General features: G+C 41.2%; 2 protein-coding genes across 2 annotated transcripts; both read left to right on the forward strand.

The window, feature by feature from the left end:
* Positions 1-72: 72 nt before the first annotated feature.
* On the forward strand, positions 73-26,680 carry LOC115777744 (von Willebrand factor A domain-containing protein 5A-like). Its single transcript, XM_030725712.1, is given in 14 exon segments — positions 73-106; positions 1,875-1,922; positions 2,077-2,279; positions 2,374-2,596; positions 23,869-24,035; positions 24,119-24,233; positions 24,330-24,505; positions 24,594-24,686; positions 24,982-25,122; positions 25,381-25,460; positions 25,537-25,651; positions 25,762-25,920; positions 26,014-26,117; positions 26,392-26,680. Coding segments are annotated over 14 exon segments (1,947 nt in total).
* Positions 12,692-20,339, forward strand: LOC115777745 (uncharacterized). Its single transcript, XM_030725713.1, has 10 exons — positions 12,692-12,798; positions 12,899-12,981; positions 13,068-13,244; positions 13,402-13,509; positions 18,362-18,451; positions 18,557-18,691; positions 18,919-19,053; positions 19,194-19,262; positions 19,348-19,442; positions 20,020-20,339. The coding sequence occupies exons 1-10, from the start codon at positions 12,792-12,794 to the stop codon at positions 20,153-20,155; spliced, it is 1,035 nt and encodes a 344-aa protein (XP_030581573.1). The 5' UTR covers positions 12,692-12,791; the 3' UTR covers positions 20,156-20,339.
* Positions 26,681-26,894: the final 214 nt, after the last annotated feature.

Below are 26,894 nucleotides of genomic sequence, written 5' to 3' on the forward strand. Positions count from 1 at the left end.
GTTGAGCGGTTTCTGGGTTTCGAGCCTATTGAGAATCATAGCGGGAGCAATTTGGCTGAGTGTGTTGTTGCAATGGTGGAGAACCTGGACCTAGACATAAGTAACTGTCGTGGCCAGTCTGACGACAATGCAAGTAATATGTCAGGAAAGTACAATGGAGTTCAAGCTCATCTGAAACGCATAAACCCATTGATTTGTTATGTCCCCTGTGCTGCGCATTCATTGAATTTAGTTGGTGTCAATGCTGTTGACAGTAGCCCAGAAGCTGGGCGTTTCTTTGACTTCCTGCAATCTTTGTACACATTTTGTGCCTCTTCAACACACAGGTGGGGAAAGGTTTTCAGAAATACAAATGTGAAACTCACACTGAAGTCCTTGTCAGGCACTCGCTGGAGTGCAAGAGCTGAATCAACAAATGCTCTGTGGAAATATTATGCACAACTGAGAGATTCACTGAACAATATTTCCAAAGATCCACAGGAGAAACGTGACACTAGAAGTGAGGCCTCTGCACTTTGTGGCAAGCTGGACACCCTAGAGATAGCTGTCATGGCATACTATTGGGATACAATACTGCAGCGGTTACAAGCCACAAGCCTGCAGTTACAGAAGCCTAACATCAACATAAATACGGCAACACAGCTTCTCAGTTCTCTTTGTGATTTTGTGGCAGCACAGAGAGACAATTTTGCCCATTTTGAAAGATCAGCCTTAAGTGTTACTGATTCAGTCTCCCAAAACTACAGACATGATCTCCAGCGCACAAAGAAGCGCAAACATATGGCTGATGAAAGTGCAGAGCCAGATGTTAAATTAGGTGGAAAAGAAAAGTTTCGAATTGAAACGTTCAATGTTCTAATTGACAAGCTTGTGTCCTGTCTTGACCATCGGTTAACTGCATACACACACTTGACCAATCTTTTTCATGTTCTTTTCATGCCTGATAATATGTCAATCAGTGAGCTCACTTCAAGGGCCGAAGCACTTGCTGCAGCATATCCCACTGATCTAACCATGAGCCTGGCAGATGAACTTGTTCAATTCAAATCATTCATTCCAAAAGAACAAAGATGCCCAAATACAATGCTAAAGACCGTGGTAAATTTGGATTTGCAGTCCACTTTTCCAAGTCTTTACATCGCACTTCGACTGTTCTTGACTCTGCCAATTACGAACTGTGAAGGGGAACGGTCATTCTCCAGAATGGCTCGAATAAAAAATGAGCTCAGGATGAAAATGACCCAAAATCGTCTGAACTCCCTCTCACTTCTTGCAATTGAATCACAGTTTGTGCAACAGCTGAACTTTGATGAGTTGGTAGATGATTTTGCACGAAGGAAGAGCAGAAAGAGACTTTTGTACGGGAGTGTGTGTCGGGGGGTGGGGGGGGGGGGGTTGGGTTGGTATGGGCTCGGAGCGGGAGGGGGGGCCCTTGCAATCTCCTTGCCCCGGGGCCCAGACCCACCTTAATCCGGGCCTGTCTCTAACGTCATCATAATCAGAATGAAAACATCATGTGATGAAATTCACGTGTAAATATTTATAAATTACATCAAATATTCTTTTTATTATCATTATTATTGCTAAATATAGAAGCCATATGCAGTTAACGGTGTTTGGTAGCCATGTGGTGTTGCATGTGTATTCCTTGGATTAGGAGTGGTGGTGTTTAATGAATGAGTATGAAATATATTCACCTGATCTCTGGTGTGGTTGCATGCAGAATCCGTGAGTAGGGAGAGTGTTTATCTTGTTGTTGAATGCTTTCTTTGTGCATGTCAATTGTTTTGCCTTGAATGGAGTGACTAAGGAATACCCAGAATACACAGTAGTAAAATTTCAACATTAAGAGTTCAAATGTTCTTGTTTCACAGGTACAATAATGAACTGCTGCGGTCTGCTAACTCTGAAGAAGGAACCAGGTACTGATAGAAAACAAAGAGACTTCTGTTTTCTCTGCAGCCTCATTTCATTAATCATTAATGAAATCTTTGAATGTGTATTTATTTATAATGGCTCATAATAATATCTTGTTGTATGGTCTATATATTTGTCATAATTCTTTTTCTCTGTCAGTTCCTCTGAAGAGCATTGAGGTGGAGCTGGAGGTGAGGGACCATGTGGCTACAGTGGTCTCCACTCTGAACTATGAGAACAAGGAGGACAAACCATTAGAGGCTGTTTTTGTCTTCCCTCTGCCTGGAGATGCTGCTGTCTGTCATTTCAGTGCTAAGATTGGACAGACACAGATTGTAGCTGAGGTGAAGGAGAAACAGGAGGTGAGCTGGACAGTAAATATGACCTCATTATAAGTAAGATTAAAGACAACAATAAACACAGTGAATGATACTGACATGTGTCTCCGTCCTTCAGGCTCGTGAGGAGTATGATGATGCTCTGAGCTCTGGTCAGCAGGCCTTCCTATTGGAGGAGAGTGAGCAGAGTCCAGATATATTCTCTCTGAGTGTGGGCAGTCTGCCTCCAGGAGAGAGCGCCTCCATCAGGTTGGAGTATGTCACTGAGCTGGCTGTGCAGGCTGATGATGGGCTGAGGTTCTGTCTGCCTGCTGTGCTCAACCCTCGATACCAACCTCAGGGTAGGAAACTTCAAAATATTTGGACCAGAAATGCTTAAGCTACGCCAGGGAAAGTCTTAAACCAACCTTCACATCACTGATGGAACACAAAGTGTTAAAAAAAATAAAAAATAAAATCTTCAAACTCAGGGGTGAACACAGAACCAGGTGAATTAGTACACTCTCAGGGAAACTGAAAAAAAAAGAAACCCAAGAGCTACATCTCAGATTCTACCAGCCTCAGTTTGCATGTTAAAATTCATGACAGTTAGAAAAAGATTGAACAAGTGTAGCCTCTGGATTCCTTACTGAACAGAACCAGCTTCACCCCAGATCAGATTTGTGCACTTTTAGATCTCTGCCTTACCACAACATATTTTAAATACAATGATGGATTCTACAGACAGAAGCATGGATGTGCCATGGGCTCCCCAGTGTCTCCCATTGTAGCCAACCTTTACATGGAGGAAGTGGAAAGTAAAGCTCTTGGTTCTTTCAAAGGGACGGCACCTAGCCACTGGTACAGATATGTAGATGACACCTGGGTCAAAATCAAAACCCGAGAAGTAGAAGCCTTCACTCGTCACATTAACTCAGTGGATAAATACATACGTTTTACCAGGGAGGACACCAGAGATAACAAGTTACCATTCCTGGACTGTGCGGTGCTTATCGAGGAAGATGGAAGCCTCAACATTGAAGTTTACCGGAAGCCCACACACACAGACCAGTATCTCCTCTTTGACTCCCACCACCCTCTGGAACACAAACTTGGGGTGATCAGGACCCTACAACACCGTGCGGAAAGTGTTCCCTCTAAGGCAGAAGGGAAGCATAAGGAACACACACACATTAAGAAAGCCCTCAAAACATGCGGTTACCCCAACTGGGCCTTCATCAAATCAGCTAAGATGCACAGGAATGAAGGCCAAACACAAACTACAGAGAATGGGAAGGACAAGAGGAACAACATTGTCATCCCATATGTGTCAGGCTTGTCAGAGAAACTCAGAAGAATTTTCTCCAAGCATGACATCTCAGTATACTTCAAACCAAGTCACACCCTAAGACAAAAACTGGTTCATCCCAAGGACAAACCCGCCAAACACAAGATCAGCGATGTAGTGTATGCTGTTCAGTGCAGTGAAGAGTGCTCGGACCTCTACATTGGTGAAACCAAACAGCCTCTTCACAAACGAATGGCACAACATAGAAGAGCCACCTCGACAGGACAAGATTCAGCAGTACATCTGCATCTGAAGGAAAAAGGGCACTCTTTTGAGGATGCCAATGTCCACATTCTGGACAGGGAAAACAGATGGTTTGAAAGAGGAGTGAAAGAAGCCATCTATGTCCACTGTGAACAACCATCATTGAACAGAGGAGGTGGATTACGTCACCAACTTTCCCCCGCTTACAGTGCTGTCCTGAGCTCCCTTCCCAGACGTCTCAACCCCCATTCACACCTTTGTTCCAGTGACCTCAATAGGCCACAGGAAACAATGGAGCAGAGTCCTAAGTTGGTTTCAACTGAAACCACTGATTAAATATGACCCACGCCCCCTTCACACCTGGGCACATGTGTTCCAGCACATGATCAATAGAGGGTCATAACCACCTCCAGGGGACTACGCCCACAGGGGTTTAAATACCTGGGTCTCTCCACCATTTGGTTGAGAACTGAAGAAGCCTTTCGGATGAGAGGTGAAACGTCTTCAAGAAACAAAAAGAAGTCCAGTCGCCTTTTTCAAGCTCCAGAGACTACTATGACCTGGATAACTGAGAATCTACACAGACAACAAGTGTAGCCTTTTTGTGAGAGTTGCAGGAGACAACATCTTTCTAAAAAGAACATGACAGCAGAGGTTAGGCTTGCAAAGTTGCATCTGAGGAAACTACAAGACTTCTAGAACAAAGTCTTTTGGACTGACAAGCCCCAAAATGGAGATATTTGACAATAATGCACAGTGTCAGAAAACCAAACACAACATATCAGCACACACGTCATACAGTCAAGCATGGTGGTGGAGGAGTGATGATTTAGGTTTGTTTTGCAGCCACTGGACCTGAGCACCGTGGAGTAGGCCTGTCACAATAACAAATTTTGGTGGCCGATTAATTGTCTCAAAAAGTATTGCGATAAACGATAATATTGTTTGGAGACCATTTTAAACTAGTAATGATAATGACATAATAATGTTAGTACATCCTCTCAAAGATCAAAAAACTTTAATTTCAAAAGAACACTTAAACTGAAACACAAAATAAACAAAAATAAAAACAAAACTAAAATGGACTCTCAATATCTGTTAACAAAAAATGCACTTGAATACAAACTAAACACAACAAAAAACAAACTTGAAATAAAAACTACATTCAACAAAAGTCCGTAAACCAAATTGCCCTTCAAAAAATAATAATCATTAGTTTTAAATAGAGATGATGGGCAAAACTGCCAGTTTCATAAACAAAAAGTGCAAACTAACAAAAAGCCGGCTTTTCAGCAATATTAAAGGGCAGCATCTCTTTAACGATTAAGCGAATTACGCTTTCGCACTATCCTTTTTGTATGCTGTCTGTCAATTAAATGCTCCAATGTGGACTGTCGGGAACTTGAAGACGGAGACGGCCCACCGGTTGTAGTTTTTTTTTCCCCAGCTGGGAAAACTGCTTTGGAAGATTGTGCTTTAGGACCGCGGTCAAGTGAGCCCTCATTTTCGAAGACGCAGTCAAGCTAGCCGCACATAGAATTACGTTGCCCATTTACACCGCATATTACGGTACGGCTGCCAGTCGCCCTAAATAACACATCGGAAGTGTTGTTATCCTTCAATATACACCATTGCAATGCATTTTTCATAAAAAAAAATACTGTCAAGCCTCTAAATACTCAGCTTTGTAAAGGTGTAATTTATTTATCATCTCAATCTTTTAAAACAAAAATGAATTAATGTATACTCCACTTTTTTACTCAAAGTGACATTTTTGAGGTGTATTCATAGGAGGACTGTTCGAGGTGACGCAGAGCTTTCACCTGATTCTTGCTCACCTTGACCCCCACTGTATATGGACTGACTTTCATATCAAATAACTGTACGGTTTTCGAGAAAATTGCTTTCAAAATCCCAAGTACAGTAATGTATTATATTGGTATATTTCAACTGTATCCATAGGAGCACTGGTCAAGGTGACGCAGAGCTTTCACCTGATTCTTGCTCACCTTGACCCCCACTGTATATGGACTGACTTTCATTTCAAATAACTGTACGGTTTTCAAGAAAATTGCTTTCAAAATTCCACTCAAAGTACAGTAATGTAGCTGTAGCATATAGGCAATTTTGAACTGTATCCATAGGAGCGCTGGTCAAGGTGACGCAGAGCTTTCACCTGATTCTTGCTCACCTTGACCCCCACTGTATATGGACTGACTTTCATATCAAATAACTGTACGGTTTTCGAGAAAATTGCTTTCAAAATCCCAAGTACAGTAATGTATTATATTGGTATATTTCAACTGTATCCATAGGAGCACTGGTCAAGGTGACGCAGAGCTTTCACCTGATTCTTGCTCACCTTGACCCCCACTGTATATGGACTGACTTTCATTTCAAATAACTGTACGGTTTTCAAGAAAATTGCTTTCAAAATTCCACTCAAAGTACAGTAATGTAGCTGTAGCATATAGGCAATTTTGAACTGTATCCATAGGAGCGCTGGTCAAGGTGACGCAGAGCTTTCACCTGATTCTTGCTCACCTTGACCCCCACTGTATATGGACTGACTTTCATATCAAATAACTGTACGGTTTTCGAGAAATTGCATGCAAAATCCCAAGTACAGTAATGTATTATATTGGTATTTTTCAACTGTATTCATAGGAGCACTGTTCGAGGTGACGCAGAGCTTTCACCTGATTCTTGCTCACCTTGACCCCCACTGTATATGGACTGACTTTCATTTCAAATAACTGTACGGTTTTCGAGAAAATTGCATGCAAATTCCCAAGTACAGTAATGTATTATATTGGTATTTTTCAACTGTATTCATAGGAGATTTACAGTGGAGGAATTCCAAGTACATTAGATAAGGACATTGCAGATGGAGCTGTCAGGCAGGAGGAATAGAGGAATAACACAAAGGAAACTCATGGATGTATTGAAGGAGCACATGCAGAGGGGTGATGTGATGGAGGAAAATAATACAGTGAGTTACCAGCTGAAGTGAAGAAGAAGATCCAAAAGAATATTACTAACAAACATTCAACTTATCTTGTTCTTAAACAGACATAATTAGGGCCATAACAATTTTCAGATCCTTTGGTGGTTTACTGTGGTCACTGTTGCCCCATTATTGTTAAGACCCTGTCTTTGAATTACTGTAGTTGCAGTTGTATTTAATCTGGGTTTGCCAATAAAAGACAGTGGTTTAATAATACTGTCAATTCAACTTTTGTCTTTCTTCAGTCTGTGCTAATTTGTGAGACTTTACTATTGACACAGTCAGTGCACTACTAGGGCAATTTGTATGTAAAGCTTGCAAGCAATCCAAGAAAACAAACATATAACAATAAAACTATTGTCCATTTTTACCTGCTGGTTTTTTATTTTTTTCTACATTATATGAAATCGTAGTACAAGCATGTTCTACATGGCCATGACCTCTCAACATCTTCTCACATGAATAGTTTGTAATTTTAGAAAACATCCTTTACAGGCCTTATAGCTACCTACCTACTGACATTATCATTGATAATTATACAATTTTCACAGTTGAAAAAAATTTATGGTGCTTTCCATCATCACAGAATCTTTTGCTTTCAAGAAATATTTATGTCTCCTTTTTAAAGCAGTTGTAACATTTAACTATTTAATACTGCAACATAGCCAGTATTTGACAGCTTGACAATGCCAACTTCCCAGAGGGCCGTTCTTTTTCATATTAATTTAGTGTGCTATTATCAGATCTGTTTCACATAGGTTACATAAAATCAAGTTTTACTTCACTGTTAAAACACTTACAAAGTTTTGCCACGTCTGTAAAGCAGCCATTCAAAAAATCAGGAGTCCTGTGTCCCACTTGAAAACAAGAATTCCATGGGCCAGTAATCTTAAATATTCAATATAATTAAAATACAACACACGTTAATGTAGGTCCTCAAAATTTTAACAAATAAAAAACACTCATGTTTAATATAAATAAATAAATAACTTTATAAAAAATATGTTACTACTTATTTGATATTTTCTGATATGAATTACAGAGTTAAAGAATTTATTACTGCGGCCCACCTGGAGTACCTTTGTAGCCCACCAGGGTGCCCTGGTGACATGGATTACTTTGGCGCACTCTTTGATTGGGCTTGATTGCGATAGCATGCGGCTAGCTCTGGCTAGGCAGTAACTATACGCTCTTCTATTTACATTTCACATTTTTTGGAAAATTATTTGTGTTCAACATCTTATTTTTCGCACGGACCAAGACATGAAAGGGTGAGTACATAACAATCAAAATTAAAAATTATGTCCCAAGTTACTGCATTGCAATGTCACTTAATTAGCTACACAATGGCATACATTCAAGCTTCTTCACGGTTTGGCTTACATTATATACCTCTGCTTCATAGAAAAAATGTCACAGCACAATGACATACCTCAGTTTTAATTGATATGTGTTTTTAAGGGACATATTTTTAAGTACACAGGAATAGAACTGCAGAAGTTGGTTACATAGTTAATAAAATAAGTAGAATAAGTGACACTATGAACATGTGTATATACTGTGTCTGTAAAGTAATTTCAGCAGATGGCCATATGAGGACATAAAACAAGTTACCATCACTGAATAAGGCCATCACATGTATAAAGTATTAATAGGCTTGCATTTTACATTGTAATCAATGGCACTTAGAAAACTCAGTTTAAAACTAATCAAGGTCAATATGAGCAACTCCCTCTAGTAGCTGCTTGATGGTTTCTTGACCATTCAAAGTACACATGCACTGTGGTCTAACATCATGTTAAAACAAGCTCTTCAGCAAGGAATGTTCTGTAGTGCATATAGTTACTTTTCACTTTCAGTTTTGTGTTTTCAGTATGGCTGTGTTAACTGTAAACTACAACATTCATTTACACAGTAAGAATTCTATGCTATGTTATCAGGAAATAATGTATTTTGTTACTGATATCTCAAAGTTCCAAAGGTGAACTACAATATGCAAATTAATAATTTCTTGGTCTATCAAACAACACTTAAAAATTGCTGTTAGATAAGATGGGTTGCTGACAACAGTAATTTGTGAATACTACTCACCTGTTGGCAGAACCCTGATCACCTAGTGTGTGTATTTAAGTCCTCAGTCTGTATCTGTTCCTTGTTGTGTTGTTGTCAACATGAACCATGCTGTGTAACCTTGCCCTATGTTTTTGGCATTCATTCCATGTTTATTTGTTTTCATTGTACTGATCTTTATTTTAATAATTCACGTTTAATTCAGTATTTTGAATCAAAGCCTGCCTGCCTGCCACACAGCACCTCTTGACAGATATGATTCAGGTGTATAATATTTGCTTGAAATTGTCTTTCAGGATCTTCACATTTGCAGTATTTGGAAAGGCAAGTGTTTCAACAGATTTAGGTTATCTTTACCTTTTAATTCAATTGCAGCACAATGGTTACCTTTCTATTTTTTTTTCTTTTCTTTTAGATAAAGTTTATTTTTAAGTCTCTGCATATTAATGTGTTGTCTTTTACATTTAAGGCAAGACGAATTTCCAGATCCCTTGCAGCTATATTACAGGCCCTTGACAAAAATGCCGAACCAGGGGCCAAATTGCAGAGTTACAGTGTTCACAAGGCACATGCCTTTTGGAATAATGTGTGCAGAGATTTGTCAGTGGCTAATACACTGGTCAATCGGAAAAAGATTTTCAAGGCAGCTCCGCATTTTGAAAAGGTCAATTATTCATTAATATTTGTATAAACTGTATTTACCTACATTTCATTTATAATTGTTGAAACTGCAATAACAGTTAATTAAATATACCATGTTTACAGAGCACATCTGTGGGTCCCGTACATGTTTCTGATGCTCCTGATGCAGGGACATCACCTGGGGAGGATCTTCCTTCCAAGGTAATATTTGACTGTGTCAAACATTTACCAGGATTGTTACCATTTTTAAAGGGGCAATTTTATTAAAACTAAGGATGATACTTTTAGCATTGTATTAAGTTAAGCAAATAAGGCGGAAATTATGTGGTAGTACAGTTATTCCCACAGTGTGTGCCAGGGAACCCTTGTTCGCTGTGGAGGTACAGCAGGTGAACTGCAGAAATAGCAAAAAGTCGTTGTGAGATTATTCACAAATATGCACACTTATATAAATTGTAAAACACATGACAAATGGATTAGGCATTAGGACAACAGGACCTTTCTGTGTTAACTCGGCAAGTACAACTGTGTCTGTGTGAATCATCTCCAGGTAATCCATCTGCCTGCCACAGTCCAAATTCAGACATTCAGTGTGATGAGGTTAATAGCAGATTAAACATTGCCTATAGGTGTGACATGTCCAGGCTTAATGTCCCCTCTTGCCCTTTGGAAAGTGTGATAGTCTTCAGTACCCGCATAACCATGAATTTGATGATCAGAAGAAAATAGATTGATGGATAATCAAAATACTGAGTATGTGTGGGAATATTTCTGTTATGTGTGGGAATATTTCTGTTATGTTGTGTTCCGATGAAGTCTTTAATGCTAAATTGCATTATTTGGATACGTTATTACTTTGTACTTTTTGGTTTATTTCTTAGACTGATGTTAATGACCCTCAAAATTCTCTTCCTTCTGGAGACAAGGAAGAATTTTCACATTCACTGAATGAGGTAATGTGTTTCAGTTTAGTGTTATTGTCAAAGAAAATAGTTTGTAACTTTGTAAACTTGTGTTTTGTAACCTTATAAGTGTGAGCAGCTTAAATTATCTTCCAGGAAGTTCCTGATACAGCAGGGAACGACAGCCATACTGTTGTCACACAACCCGTTCAGAGTGCTGATGTAGAATCTGCATCGTCCAAAAAAGAGGTAACGATACTTAAAGACACATCCATATAAAGAACATTTCATACAATGATGTATGATATCAGAGGTAACTTTAAGTCCAGCAGTGTATTAGTATTCCATTGTATGTATTACTTAGAGTGCATGACAAGAAATATCTGGTCACTTAAGAAAATATGAACTATTACTGTCATCATACTTGTTTGAAATTATCAATTTATTAACAAAGACTAGTTAGTAACAATTATAACAGTAACTTTGAATCATTGTTTAATCTTTCTTGTAGTTACAGATAACAGATGACATATGCAATCATAATAGTAGAAAACATTCAAAAGTCTTCACTTAATCTTCTTTGACTTATCTGTCTTGCAGGATTTTGGAAAGGATTCCAGTGATTCTGATGTGGTCAACACAGACAGCAGCTGTGAAGACAAATACTTCACCTGCAGTTTGCCACAGCAGACATGTTTTTTTCTCATAGATGAAAAAGAATGGCAGGATTTGCGGCAAACTCAGCATGGAAGACTATTTCAAGGACTGCAGTGGACAAATGTGATTGCGAGTGGTATCAGAACTCTGCATCCATACTGCAGTTTTGCTTTTAGGAGACACAGTGTCAAACCACCTCATTCATCAACTAAGGCACCAGTTTTTAGATGTATGGGGTATTGCACATTTCAGGACTGCCCTGTAACGGTGACTGTGTGTGTTTCTGACGAAAGCACACTAAAAGCTGAAGTGGTTTTCAAAGGAGGTGAGGTTTGCCATAACACCAAGGACCTCAAACGAAGGCCAGTGCGTGCACATTCACGCAATACCACTGGGGAAATCCTTGAAAATAAGTTACCTAGAAGTCTCTATTTGGAGTCTTTAGAGAAACTGCCAGAAAAGGTAATTGAATCTGGCTGCAGGGATAATGCTCCAACTAAGGACGTGTTAAAAAACATTGCCTGGTCCCAAAGAAAAATCAAGAGAAGCGATGACAATGAATTTATGAGTTTACACAACATAATTCAAGAGTATAAAGGCACAGAAAAAGACGTCCTACAGAAGATTCTGATGCATCCGAAAGGCATAATGCTATGGTCAAGAAAAACATTGTCTGTTTTTCATCACAGATGCAAAGAAGACATAGTGTACTTTGATGCAACAGGAAGTATAATCAAAAAAGAGAGTGCTGGACGGCCACCATACTACATTTATGAGTTGGTGGTGCGAAATCCTTCCAAGGGTGCGTCTCCTCTTCCTGTGGCTACCTACGTCACATGTGACCACACCACAGCCTCTGTGACGTATTTCCTGCAGGCTTTTCAAACTGATCTCGTGAGACTTTTTGGAAATCGGGCATACAAGCGGCCTGTCATGATCATGTGTGATGGATCACTGGTACTCCTCCGTTCCATTTCAATGACATTCTGCAGGACAAGTCTTGAAGATCTGCTGCAGAAGTACTTTCTTTTGGTTACTGGTCAGCATCCATCAACATTTGACATTCCGATTCTTCATAGATGTTTGAGCCACATCATGAAAAATGCAAAGGATCTTTGTAAAAAACAGTATGTAACTATCTAAATTGCATTATAATTGATTTTGTTTTTAGCATTACTTATATAATTTTTTTTCCATGTCACTTATTTCCCAGCATTCTAGAGCACTACAGGCTTGCAATGCATGTCTTCGGCCTGCTGGCATGTTGCACGACTTTGAAAGACATGGATGAAGTTGTCCACAGTGCTGCAGTGGTGTTTTGCAGTCCTTGCACAGGAATTAATGTCTCAAAGCACTATAGTAACCTGAAAGTACTAATGCAACAACGAGGGAGCCTGGATATTGATGACACAAATGTGATTCCTGAAGACTACAAGGTAGGTTTTAAATAACATTTGTATAGTAAGTGCGTTTGTTTGTTTGTAGCGAATTAGATGCACTTAATTGTATTACTGACCACTTTGTTAAATTGCTTTCCTACCTTTAAACATAACTGAAATTACTTGCAGCTTGATGTTGGGAATTCACCACTGAAGACTCACTTCCTCACTACCATTGAAAATGCACCACTAGACTCTGAGGGTGAAAAAAACACCTTACATGCCCCAAAATTCATATTGGGTTTGGCAAATCACCTTTTGCCACATGCAACTTTGTGGTCATCACTTATGCTCGGTAAAGTATACAACTTTTAAATTAAATTTTTAATAAAATGTACTAACTTTTCACTAATTTTTGAACAGTTAATACACTTTTTCATTTTTGGACGCTTTAGGGGATCTTGGACGTCATGGTACTGGCCCAGCTTACGAGCAGCTCAGTAAAACCCATGGCAACATTAGAATGTCAAAGAACCAGGTATCAAGAACATAAGTGGAAAGGAAAATTAAATTGTATAGCAAGTTTGAAATATACCCCAGTAACCACTGCACTAAAACTTTCAGAATTACACACAAGACAACAGAACACAGGGAATCATGGAGAAAAGCCAGTGGGACCTGAAAAAAATTCGTTTTCAAAAGAGGAGACTGACAAGGCTTGACGACTTTGTTAGAATATATCAAAAAATGCATGATGCCCTTCTCCTTGAATATGCAGACACAGAGAAGACAAGAAAGAAGGTTTGAAAACCTCCCTGTTCATGAAAGAAATACTCTGTACAAATGCTTTTAGTAAAGCATAGTGAGAACACAAAGTATTTTTTAAAAAAAAGATATTAAACAAATTGAATAACTGCTGATATATGAAAACATTCCAATGTGTTTGTGTGTTCAACAGTCTTTTCGAGTGGAAACTGAGAAATGGAAAAACAAACGGAGCAAAAGGAAAGGTGTGTATGTATCACCATTAGTGACTGGCCTGCCACTGAAGAAAAAGAAGTCAGAGGTATGTCTTCATGGTTCCAGTAATTACTTTTAAACCTAGCTTATATTCAGATCACAATTTTGATATATTGAGCTGTAAATTTAAAATGGCATAGAGCATGCTGAATATGTTCAATATGTCCACACTGAACAGAGAAAGCTGCCCACACATAATGTGTCAGCACAGGAAGAGCTTGAACATGTTCTCATCCCCTAAAATAACTTTGTTTACCTTTATGTGGTACATGCTTGGTCATTGCATTTAACAATTCATAGCTTTCCATATTATATATATATACATATATATATATATATATATATATATATATATATATATATTAGGGCTGGGACTTTAACGCGTTAATTTCGATTAATTAATTACGGGGAAATTAACGCGTTAAAAATTTTAACGCATTTTAATCGCACTTTGCACCGTGGAACGTTTCTCAGTGCGCGAGTTCCCGGCATACAGATTATATCGACGCACAATGTCCAAATTAGGGGCCGCATCCTGCGAAGGACCCGGCCCACGTCTTTCGCAGCCCACGAACACCACAAAGGCCGGAAGTGAGCGGCTAGCCTTCATATCACCTGCCGTCACCTCTGCGTAGCTCATGTCGCCTAGCAACCGTGAGTGCGAAGCACAGCTGTGTAAAAGCAGCTGTTAAACGGAGAACGAACTTTTTCTCCTTTTTGTGGTTTAATTTTAAGTCTTTTTTTTTTAAGTCTTTTGTGGTTTAGTCTTAAGTCAAAATAAGCTGTTAAAACAAGCATAACACATTTCAACATCAAGGAATACAGCTGAGAGAATGATTAATTTCCAAATATATTAAGTGAGACATTAATGTTGAATAAAACTATCCAGTTATGATGCTTAACTTTAATTTCAGGAGTTTGCTTATCACAGGAGCACTTCCACCCTTCATTGGTCTGTGTAGTAGACTGGTGGGAAAATAAACAACATTTTGAAGTTTAAGCTTATGTATATTGATTTATTCATCAACTAAACTTAAATTAATATTTCTCATGTCAAATATTGAAATGCGATTAAAATGCGATTAATTTCGATTAATTAATCACAAAGCTTGTAATTAATTCGATTAATTTTTTTAATCGAGTCCCACCCCTAATATATATATATATATATATATATATATATATATGTCCATCCATCCATCCATTTTCTTCCGCTTATCCGGGGCCGGGTCGCGGGGGCAGAAGCCTAAGCAGAGAAGCCCAGGCTTCCCTCTCCCCAGCCACCTCCTCCAGCTCATCCGGAGGGACCCCAAGGCGTTCCCAGGCCAGCCGAGATACATAATCTCTCCAGCGTGTCCTGGGTCTACCACGGGGCCTCTTCCCGGTGGGACATGCCCGGAACACCTCACCCAGGAGGCGGCCAGGAGGCATCCTAATCAGATGCCCGACCCACCTCAACTGGCTCCTTTCGATGTGGAGGAGCAGCGGCTCTACTCTGAGCCCCTCCCGGATGGCCGCACTCCTCACCTTATCTCTAAGGGAAAGGCCAGCCACCCTTCGAAGGAAACTCATTTCTGCCGCTTGTATTCGCGATCTTATTCTTTCGGTCACTACCCAAAGCTCGTGACCATAGGTGAGGGTAGGAACGTAGATCGACCGGTAAATCGAGAGCTTCGCTTTTACGCTAAGCTCCCTCTTCACCACGACGGACCGGTGCAGCGTCCGCATCACTGCAGAAGCAGCCCCGATCCGCCTGTCGATCTCCCGTTCCCTTCTCCCATCACTCGTGAACAAGACCCCGAGATACTTAAACTCCTCCACTTGAGGCAAGAACTCCTCCTCCGTGAATCGCCACCTTATCGTGGTGGAGGGGTTTGTGTGTCCCAGTGATCCCAGGAGCTATGTTGTCTGGGGGCTTGTCCCCCTGGTAGGGTCTCCCATGGCAAACTGGTCCTGGGTGAGGGTCCAGACAAAGAGCGGTTCAGAAGACCCTTATGAGTGAAAAAACAAGGGAACAGTTTACCCTGCCCGGGATAGGGTTACCGGGGCCCCACCCTGGAGCCAGGCCTGGGGAGGGAGCTCGAGGGAGAGCGTCTGGTGGCCAGGCATTAGCCCGTGGTGCTTGGCCGGGCGCAGCCCGAAGAGGTTACATGGGCCCGCCCTCCTGCAGGCCCACCACCCGCAGGAGGTGTCGTAGGGGTCGGGTGCAGTGTGTGTCGGGCGGTGGCCGAGGGCGGAGGCCCTGGCGGACCGATCCCCGGCTATCGAAACTGGCTATTGGGACATGGAATGTCACCTCTCTGGTGGGGAAGGAGCCTGAGCTAGTGCGTGAGGTTGAGAGATACCAGCTAGATATAGTTGGGCTCACCTCAACGCATGGCCTGGGCTCTGGAACCAGTCTCCTGGAGAAGGGCTGGACTCTGTTCCAGTCTGGAGTTGCCCTCGGTGAGAGGCGGCGAGCTGTGGTGGGTATTCTTGTATCCCCCCGGCTTGCTGCCTGTACGTCGGAGTTTTCACCGGTGGACGAGAGGGTAGTTTCCCTGCGCCTTCGGGCTGGGGAACGGGTCCTGACTGTTGTTTGCGCTTATGCGCCGAATGACAGTTCAGGGTACCCACCGTTTTTGGAGTTGCTGGGTGGGGTGCTGGAGAGTGCTCCATCTGGTGACTCCATAGTCTTGCTGGGAGACTTCAACGCTCACGTGGGCAATGACAGTGAGACCTGGAGGGGCGTGATTGGGAGGAACGGCCTGCCCGATCTGAACCCGAATGGTGTTTTGTTATTGGACTTCTGTGCAAACCACAGTTTGTCCATAACAAACACCGTGTTCGAACACAAGGATGTCCATAAGTGCACATGGCACCAGGACACCCTAGGTCGCAGGTCGATGATCGATTTTGTAATCGTATCATCAGATCTGCGGCCGTATGTTCTGGACACTCGGGTGAAGAGAGGAGCTGAGCTGTCAACTGATCACCACCTGGTGGTGAGTTGGATCAGGTGGCGGGGGAAGATGCTGGACAGACCTGGCACACCTAAACGTATTGTGAGGGTGCGCTGGGAACGCCTGGCAGAAGCCCCAGTCCGGGAGATCTTCAACTCCCACCTCCGGCAGAACTTCGACAGCATTCCGAGGGAGGCTGAGGACATTGAGTCCGAATGGACCATGTTCCGCACCTCCATTGTTGAGGCTGCTGCTCAGAGCTGTGGCTGCAAGGTGGTTGGTGCCTGTCGTGGTGGTAACCCCCGAACCAGATGGTGGTCACCGGAGGTGAAGGGAGCCATCAAGCTGAAGAAAGAGTCTTATCGGGCTTGGTTAGCCTGTGGGACTCCGGAGGCAGCTGACAGGTATCGACAGGCCAAGCAGAATGCAGCTCGGGTAGTGGCCAAAGCAAAAACTCGAGTGTGGGAGGAGTTCGGTGAGGCTATGGAAAAAGACTTTCGGACGGCATCGAAGCGATTCTGGCAAACCGTCAGGCGACTCAGGAGGGGAAAGCAGTGCTTCACTCACACTGTTTATAGTGCGGGGGGGGTGCTGCTGACTTCAACTGAGGCTATAGTCGGACGGTGGAAGGAATACTTCGAGGACCTTCTGAATCCCACTGACACGCCTTCTGTAGTGGAAGCAGAGTCTGGGGATGAGGGGGATGACTTGACCATCACTGGGGGTGAGGTCACTGAGGTAGTTAAACAACTCCTTGGTGGCAGAGCCCCTGGGGTGGACGAGATTCACCCTGAGTTCCTGAAGGCTCTGGATGTTGTAGGACTGTCTTGGTTGACACGCCTCTGCAACATCGCGTGGAGATCTGGGGCAGTGCCATTGGATTGGCAGACCGGGGTGGTGGTCCCCATCTTTAAGAAGGGAGACCGGAGGGTGTGCTCCAACTTTCGGGGTATCACACTACTCAGCCTCCCCGGTAAGGTCTATGCCAGGGTGCTGGAAAGGAGGGTGCGTCCGTTAGTCGAACCTCGGATTCAGGAGGAACAATGCGGTTTTCGTCCTGGTCGTGGAACGCTGGACCAGCTCTTTATCCTCTCAAGGATATTTGAGTGGGCGTGGGAGTTTGCCCAACCAGTCTACATGTGCTTTGTGGACTTGGAGAAGGCATTCGACCGTGTTCCTCGGGGTGTTCTTTGGGAGGTTCTGCGGGAGTATGGGGTGTCTGGCCCATTGTTGCGGGCCATTCAGTCCTTGTACAACCACAGTGAGAGCTTGGTCCGTATAGCCGGTAATAAGTCGGATTTGTTTCCTGTAGGTGTTGGACTCCGTCAGGGCTGCCCTTTGTCACCGATTCTGTTCATAATTTTTATGGACAGAATTTCTAGGCGTAGCCAGGTGGCGGAAGGCTTCTTCCTTGGTGGCCTCAGAGTCTCATCTCTGCTTTTTGCAGATGATGCGGTTCTGTTGGCTTCATCAGGGGGGGGCCTCCAGCTCGCAGTGGAACGGTTCGCAGCCGAGTGTGAAGCGGCTGGCATGAGAATCAGCACCTCTAAGTCTGAGGCCATGGTCCTCAGCCGGAAAAGGGTGGAGTGCCATCTCCGGCTCAGGAACGAGTTCTTGCCTATATATATATGTATTTATTTTATTTTTTTTTTAAATCAAAGTAGTACTTCAAGTCTGTTTCTAGAATGACCGCAAGGGAGAAGTAGGTAGAAGAAAATGGCAACATACATGGCTAATGTATGTCAGTTTAGAAAGGGATTCATAGTAGATGTTATAAACCAAGCAAATCAGTCTTTCACACAGGGGTGCACAATTTTTAAAAACTACATAGAGGAGAAGAATCCCGCAAGTCCTCAATTTGAAGTGCAATCAAATTAGTGCACATTTTTTCTGTCATTGAAAATGTAACCTTAATAGATCACTAATCCTAGTTTTCTCTTGAATACAAAACACCAGAAGGTGGCACAAGAATCACCAGCTCCACCTGAAAGGACACAGCATCTTGAGGAAAACCCAGCAGGATTGTCAGAGGGGACTGCATTACAGGTGACTTTAGATGCAACCAAAATTAAGTTTTGTTTTGTTTTGTTTTTTCCTGGGAATTATGTTATTTGTAACTTAAGAATGCACTACTGAATATTTTACACACAGGTCTCTACTCTGTGGAAAAAGAAGACAACAGAAGTGGTTGTTTCAGTGGTGCCATCTCAAATTCGAGGGAACAACCTCGTGATACGTCACAGTGAGCTCCTGTCTCTTCGGCCACATAGTTGGCTTGTAGGAGAGGTATGTATTCCTGAAACACTCTGCTCCAAAAATACCTTGATATTCACATCAAACCTGCTGCAAAAACGCAAATTATTATTTTTTTTTGGTTCATTATGTATTGCTTTTCTGTAAAGTATTGACATATCCACAAGACATAGGTCATTACAAAAATGGCTTGTCCTTCTTAGTTCAAAATGTTATGCACTCTAGATGAGTATTAATTTGTTATTTCTTATGTTATCAAGGTAATTGAGTGTCTATTGCACCAATGCGCAATTCAACTTAATTTGGGAAACACAGTTTATGTGATGAACCACTACACAAGCGGCGTGATCCTCTTTGGCAAGAGAGAAATGATCCGGAGACACAGTTTGTCAAAGGTAATTTATTTATTTATTTTTTTTTTTAAATGAGCTAATTTGGTGCTTTTTGTCATTTTTAATGGTTTGACATTGTTTGTGCAGTTAAACAAAAATATGGTAATGATTTTTAAAATTTATGCCTGTTAAATTTGTAACAGGTAAACTTTGACAACTACAAAGCGATCGTGTCATTTGTAAATATCGGAAACATACACTGGAAGTTTCTGGTTAGTAAAAAAAACATTTAATAAATACATTTTAAAAGTTGCAGCCTGCATAATTTATGTGCTTTTTAAAATTGTTCTATCACAGTACATCAATGCAGCAGACAGTTGTCTGTATTTGGTGGATCCAACAAAAAATTCAGCCGAAAAGCACGAGTCCGACGATGCAGCCGAAAGATTCCGGTAATTAGTCTGTATTACCTATACATCCCTGACAATACATCACTTAATCTGCAATGTAATAGAAAAGGTGACACGGTGACAGCACCATAGCATTTCACTGTCACTGGAAATGCTCATATGATTTTTAAATAGTTCTCAATACATTAAAATTTCTGTCTTAAATACTAGCACTCATAGGTTATGTGTCTTTGGAGACTGCGGTTAATAAACAGAAATAAGAATTTCAGAACACTGATTGGGAATATCAATAATGAATTGGTAGCTGTATAGGGCTTTTACTTCCTTATGGAAGGGAGCTGTGGAGGTCATGAAAGACTACCAAATTCAATGGTCATCAGTTGTGGGAAAAGGTTTTTGTTTTTTTTTGTTTTTAAAGGAATACAAATCTGCAGCTTTAAGAACATGTTCAAATTCATGCTAAATTTGTATAAAATGAGACAAGGAGCACATGCTTGTTCTAAACAGTAATGGCTTAGTGACATCAAAATCATCATTACAAAATCAATTATCTGATTTGTCTACATTTTAGAAACGCATGTAAATTAACTATCATATAAAAAAAATGTTATGGTCACAGTGAATACTTCAAAATGAGGAGGACATGCCACAACAAAACAGACTGGGTGGATGTTAAACTCAGAGGAGGAGTGATGCCACATCCCTGTCAACGTGATGGATCTAGCTGCGGGGTACTGGTCATAATGGTATGTTAACACATGAGTTGAATTAAGGGGAAAAAAAGTACTGCAAATTGAGACAATATTTAATTGATCTTTTTTGTTTTGTTCGTTATATTTGTAATTAAAATGAAAATGCATAGAATAATCATAGTGCTTGACTTTAGATGGCCAAAGCAGTAATGAAAGCCTTCCCAGAGAAACCAAAGATGAAATTTGGGACCACTAAAAAAGAGATGGCCCAAGCACGAAGGTCTTTGGCCCAGACAATCATTGATGCCTCAGGTGGATAAGATTTTATTGTTAAATTCAAGTCTGAATATTAAGCAATATTACTAATCTTAGATTTGGTTTTAGTATTTGACAGCGACAACAACTGTGCCATGTGTGCATCAAGTAAGCCACCATGTGCAGGGCCATCCACCACTGACTGGGTACAGTAGTCCTTTATATATAATTTCCTTTTCATTCATTCATTTCTTAAGTACATTGTTCTCTAGGACAAAGTATTTTCCTGTTTAGGAGAACATTGATGTATTTATGTCAAACTCATCTACTTGGACAGTTATAACGCCCAGTTATTTGTTACAGATACAGTGTGATAGCTGTATGCGCTGGTTCCACTCAGAATGCCTGGATATAGAAAAAGCCCAGCTCGTCCAAGCGCGCAGCACAGACTGGAATTGCGTTCTGTGTCTGAAATAAGTCCCCATGTTAAAAATGTGTTGTTACTGCTTTATAAAAGCAAGATGTTTTAAATATTAAGTGTTTTTTTTTTTTGAACATGACTTTCTAGATTTAATTATCACTGTTCATGCATGAATGTTCTATATTGCCAGTGTGTTTAATCTGAAATCTTTTTCAAAATCTTTTTCAAATACATAGTTGGAATTCATCTTTGTCCTTTCTATCATTCTGAAATTGTCATTCACTGTCTTGACTGGGACTCCAATTTCAATACACAAGCACTAAGGTCCGGTAATATCACAAACTAACCACTTATTAGCGGTATCACATTTGGTAGAAACTTTATATAACCTTGAAACTATGCATATATTTGAATAGATTAAAACTGATTTTGTCTTATTATTGTGGGTCCCAAAGAGTACACCAATTTTAGGAACAAATAAAGTACAGAAATGTAACTGGTTTTTTAAAGCAATTTTCTCGAAAACCGTACAGTTATTTGAGATGAAAGTCAGTCCATATACAGTGGGGGTCAAGGTGAGCAAGAATCAGGTGAAAGCTCTGCGTCACCTTGACCAGCGCTCCTATGGATACAGTTCAAAATTGCCTATATGCTACAGCTACATTACTGTACTTTGAGTGGAATTTTGAAAGCAATTTTCTTGAAAACCGTACAGTTATTTGAGATGAAAGTCAGTCCATATACAGTGGGGGTCAAGGTGAGCAAGAACCAGGCAAAAGCTCTGCGTCACCTTGACCAGCGCTCCTATGGATACAGTTGAAAAATACCAATATAATACATTACTGTACTTGGGATTTTGAAAGCAATTTTCTCGAAAACCGTACAGTTATTTGATATGAAAGTCAGTCCATATACAGTGGGGGTCAAGGTGAGCAAGAATCAGGCGAAAGCTCTGCGTCACCTCGAACAGCGCTCCTATGAATACAGTTCAAAATTGCCTATATGCTACAGCTACATTACTGTACTTTGAGTGGAATTTTGAAAGCAATTTTCTTGAAAACCGTACAGTTATTTGAAATGAAAGTCAGTCCATATACAGTGGGGGTCAAGGTGAGCAAGAATCAGGTGAAAGCTCTGCGTCACCTCGAACAGTGCTCCTATGAATACAGTTGAAATATACCAATATAATACATTACTGTACTTGGGATTTTGAAAGCAATTTTCTCGAAAACCGTACAGTTATTTGATATGAAAGTCAGTCCATATACAGTGGGGGTCAAGGTGAGCAAGAATCAGGTGAAAGCTCTGCGTCACCTCGAACAGCGCTCCTATGAATACAGTTGAAATATACCAATATAATACATTACTGTATTTGGGATTTTGAAAGCAATTTTCTCGAAAACCGTACAGTTATTTGATATGAAAGTCAGTCCATATACAGTGGGGGTCAAGGTGAGCAAGAATCAGGTGAAAGCTCTGTGTCACCTTGACCAGCGCTCCTATGGATACAGTTGAAAAATACCAATATAATACATTACTGTACTTGGGATTTTGCATGCAATTTTCTCGAAAACCGTACAGTTATTTGATATGAAAGTCAGTCCATATACAGTGGGGGTCAAGGTGAGCAAGAATCAGGTGAAAGCTCTGCGTCACCTCGAACAGTGCTCCTATGAATACACCTCAAAAATGTCACCTTGAGTAAAAAAGTGGAGTATACATTAATTCATTTTTGTTTTAAAAGATTGAGATGATAAATAAATTACACCTTTACAAAGCTGAGTATTTAGAGGCTTGACAGTATTTTTTTTTTTATGAAAAATGCATTGCAATGGTGTATATTGAAGGATAACAACACTTCCGATGTGTTATTTAGGGCGACTGGCAGCCGTACCGTAATATGCGGTGTAAATGGGCAACGTAATTCTATGTGCGGCTAGCTTGACTGCGTCTTCGAAAATGAGGGCTCACTTGACCGCGGTGCTTTAGGTGCAGGTGCAAGTAGGTTGTATTGCTGCTCTTAGGTGCTACTGTTTTATGACAAATGCGACATACCGGCTCGCAAAGGTTCAGCGGTTCACCTCGGTCATTTGGTTTAAATCCGAAGTGCTCCCACACTGCTGCTGTTGCGTTCGACTTTGAAACCAATTTCATTTTGGGTTTTCTCCCCCAATATCAAATAGCGTTTCTTTAGTTTGCTAACTCCTCACGGGGCTCTAATGCTGCAGACGTACAAGACGATGCGCCTCGGCTGGCTACTTGACGCAATAGTTTACTCCCCCCTTACGCTAAGGAAATGAGAAAGGGAGGGGTCAGTGGAGAGCACCAGCGTTAAGCCTTTTGCCATCCAGTGTCTTCAGTAGAAAGAGAGACACGAAGAAACAATAAAGCCAATAAATAAAAATTGTCAACCTCAAAGTCCAGACCTCAACCTGACTGAAATCTGTGGCTGGACCTGAAGAGAGCTGCGAATAAGCAAATGTGTGAAAACCTCAATGAAATGAAAAAATCTTTTAAAGATGAATTGACCAAAATTCCTCCACAATGACATCAGAGATGGATGCAGACAGCAGTTACTTTGAGTTACTGCTGCTAAAGGTGGCTGTACGAGCTCTTAAATCATGGGGTGTAGTTAGTTTTTCACAGGTCAGTGTTTGTGTGTAAACACTGACTCTCCCTGTTACGATTTTATATCATCAAACTGTGTTAACTAAATGACAGTAAACCAAATTTTATACAGGGTTTCCTTTATTTCACTACAATCATAAAGAGGTTTATGATAGAGGTTTAGTTCTTTTGTGTGACTGACTTGTGTTCTGGTGTAAAATCCTACATAATAAACTAATTCACACTCACTGTTGGGTTTTTATTAGATTTACCTTATTGTACCAATATTTGTCATATTACCATTTATAGGATAACGTCATGGGAATACAGAAAAGAACAAAAGCTTTTGCAGAATATTTATGTTTCCTGAACAAAAGTCTTATTTTTCTTGTTTGAGCTGCAGCATCATGTGGACCACAGGTTCTTCTCAGGTAAAATGGTTTGAGTGTGTAATGCCTCAATATTTACAGCATTTCTAACCTGATGTGTGCAGGTAGTGAAGCTGCAGGTGTCCAGGTGACTTCTGTTCCAGCCTCTCTGGTGCCCTACAGCCTGTCTTTCTCTGCCCGAGTGTCCTCTCCTCGTCCAGTCTCTAAAGTAGAGTCCAACTGTTCCCTGGACCCTCTCCAGTACCTGAGCACTGATCAAACCCAGGCCACGGTAGGTAGAGCGCTGATGTGTCTGCTGTGTGTGGTTGTTACTGATTACTGAGAACTAAATATGAATGTGTTTGTGGTCTGCAGGTCAAGTTGGCTGCAGGACACAAGTTTGACAGAGATGTTGAACTGCTGATTTATTACAAAGATGCCCACCAGCCCACTGCTGTGGTGGAGGCAGGACAGGCCTCTGCTGAGGCAGGTGGGTGAAAGAAGTTGTTGGTTTTCAAATAAAAATTTAATCAGCACTTAAATGTCTTGTAAAAAATGTTAAAAAAAATTCTCTTTCATTTTTCAGGCACTCTGATGGGTGAACCAGTGGTGATGGTGAGTCTGTACCCTGAGTTCCCCCAGTCTGTGATGTCTTCATTGGCTTCATGTGGAGAGTTTGTGTTCTTAATGGATCGATCTGCAAGTATGAGATGTGCTACCAATTACAGCAAGCAGCAGGAAACTCACATCCGCAGTGCCAGGGTATCCATAATAATTTATTACAATCATAAACATCTTTCAGTGTTCCTCTCACACAGTGGTCTCACCATGTTTTCCCTCTTCCTTTAAGGATACTCTGCTGCTCCTGTTGAAGAGTTTACCAATGGGCTGCTATTTCAATATTTACAGTTTTGGGTCCACATATGAACACATCTTCCCATGAGTGATTCACAAAAATGTGCTTAAGTCAATGTTGTCACTTCTGTGTAAATGTGTAATAAGATATCTGCCCAATTGTTCTATAAGATTTTGCCATTTGATGATTCTACAAAACTTCAGATCAGGTTTGATAACTTTTAAAAACAAGATGTCACATTGTGAAACAGTTATTCCTGGAATATTTCAGACTCTTTTAGCTAAGCTGCTGTTCTGTTTTTAAAAGTCAGTTTTGAAAGTGCAGCAGTGCAGAGTTTGGCAGTGCTTTGCAACCATCCACCACTTCTGTGTTTCATAGTCAGAGTGTGGAGTATAGTGAGAAGACCATGGAGGAGGCTCTGAAGAAAGTTGAGCAGATGGAGGCTAATCTGGGAGGAACGGAGATCCTGCAGCCCCTCAAACATATTTACAGCCAGCCCTGCATTCCCGATCAGCCTAGACAGGTAACACCCTCTTTTCAGTGTTCTCACAGTTACTCAAACATCATTACCATAGAGAAGGAGAATATATGTTGAGACTGATCAATTCACAATCTACTAATAATACACTGGTTGATCTGCTGACTGGCTCGTACTGTTCCTCTCACAACTTCCAACTAAAATCTTAAAACAAGTTGTGTTACTGACAGCTTGGATGTATCTCTCTCAGAGAGTTCTGTTTCAGCTTGTAGGTGTGACCTTGTGTCTAAACTCTGCTCTCAGCTGTTTGTCTTTACTGATGGAGAGGTGTGGAACACCAAAGAAGTGATAGATCTGGTGAAGGAGAATTCAGGTTCTCACAGGTAAAACACCAGTAACATGATGACATGTGCTGTGCACCAAAGCTGTGTGTTTTTAAAACAAGCTGTTGTACTGCAGGTGTTTCTCTTTTGGGATTGGGGAAGGGGCCAGCTCTGCTCTCATCAATGGGATGGCCAAGGAAGGAGGAGGTCACGCTCAGTTCATCACAGGGACTGACAGGATGCAACCAAAAGTGAGACAATAAGTCATAACAATTACATTAAAAATGCAACATTATGTTTTTATTTGGAGGAGACGGGTTTTCAAATTTAATTATTTTTTTCAAATTCTTGTACTTATCAGGTGATGCAGTCGCTGCGATTTGCTCTGCAGCCAGCAGTGCAGGGTGTTTCAGTCACATGGGATTTACCAAAGGAAGTGTCTGTCACTGTCCTCTCTCCACCAATCACAGCAGTTTTCCAGGGTCGGAGGTCACTGATTTATGCTCAGCTCACTGGACAGGTTGGAGCAGCACACAGTGAAAGAGCTCTGCATTTATGCTTGTGATGTTTTGTAAAGATGAAATTGTTTTCCAACACTGTAATTCTGTCTCAGAGCTCAGAGGCAGCAGAGGGCTGTGTGACAGTGAAGTACAGCCTGGCAGGTCATCCCTCTGAGAACCAGCTGCACTTCAGTCTCAGACCTGCAGCAGACACTGGGTAAATGAGCTGTTAGTCTGATGGCAGAATTAAATGGTGACTTTACAGTGCTCAGTTTACTTAGTTTGTACATGTTAGCAGTGTAATTGGCAGCATGTGGACAATACTGACATTTACACTGAGCTTAAAGCATCACACTGCATAAGTACTTTTTGTAGGATTATGTTGTCTGAGTTCCAGTCATTGAGATCTTTGTCATTATGTGCTTATGGACCTTTTCAAAGCCTTGAAATACAGAACAAACTCCAGCTGTGCTTCCTGCTCCTGTCTGTAGATTAACAGTCCACAGGTTAGCTGCTCGCACTCTTATTCGCTCGCTAGAGATGGAAGAGGGAGACAGCAGGCGAAAGAATGATGGAGGAGTGAAGGAGAAGGTGGTGCAGCTGAGTGTCCAATCAGGAGTGAGCAGTTCTTTCACCGCCTTCATTGCTGTCAATAAAGACAAAAACGAGGCGATCCAAGGACCTCTTCTGCACCGAGATATTCCAGTACCCAGTGAGTGTAAAGCAACAAGGAGGAACCTTGTCCTGTTCAACCATATTGTGCTTGTGGCATCAATGTAATCTTTTATCTTCTCAGTGGGTGGTACAAAGGTACTTGGTGCTCCCCCCTGCTTTCTGATGTGTATCTTTCATCTTTGTGTATGTGAGTACAATGTTCATTACCTTTACAAACACAGTAAGAGTACTTCTACATCAATAACCACTTTCAAATCCTTCTTGTTTTCACCACAGATTGAGCATCATGGACAAATCATTTGATTTCATATTATTACAT

This window comes from Archocentrus centrarchus, unplaced genomic scaffold, assembly GCF_007364275.1.
Source record: "Archocentrus centrarchus isolate MPI-CPG fArcCen1 unplaced genomic scaffold, fArcCen1 scaffold_69_ctg1, whole genome shotgun sequence".
NCBI classification, from domain to species: domain Eukaryota; kingdom Metazoa; phylum Chordata; class Actinopteri; order Cichliformes; family Cichlidae; genus Archocentrus; species Archocentrus centrarchus.

Bases quoted from the DNA above. Each gene is read 5' to 3' on its own strand.
- LOC115777745 (XM_030725713.1), top strand. The intron at 13,245-13,401 runs GTTTGAAAACCT...TGTGTTCAACAG, and splicing joins CAGAGAAGACAAGAAAGAAG to TCTTTTCGAGTGGAAACTGA. The intron at 19,263-19,347 runs GTTAGTAAAAAA...GTTCTATCACAG, and splicing joins ACATACACTGGAAGTTTCTG to TACATCAATGCAGCAGACAG.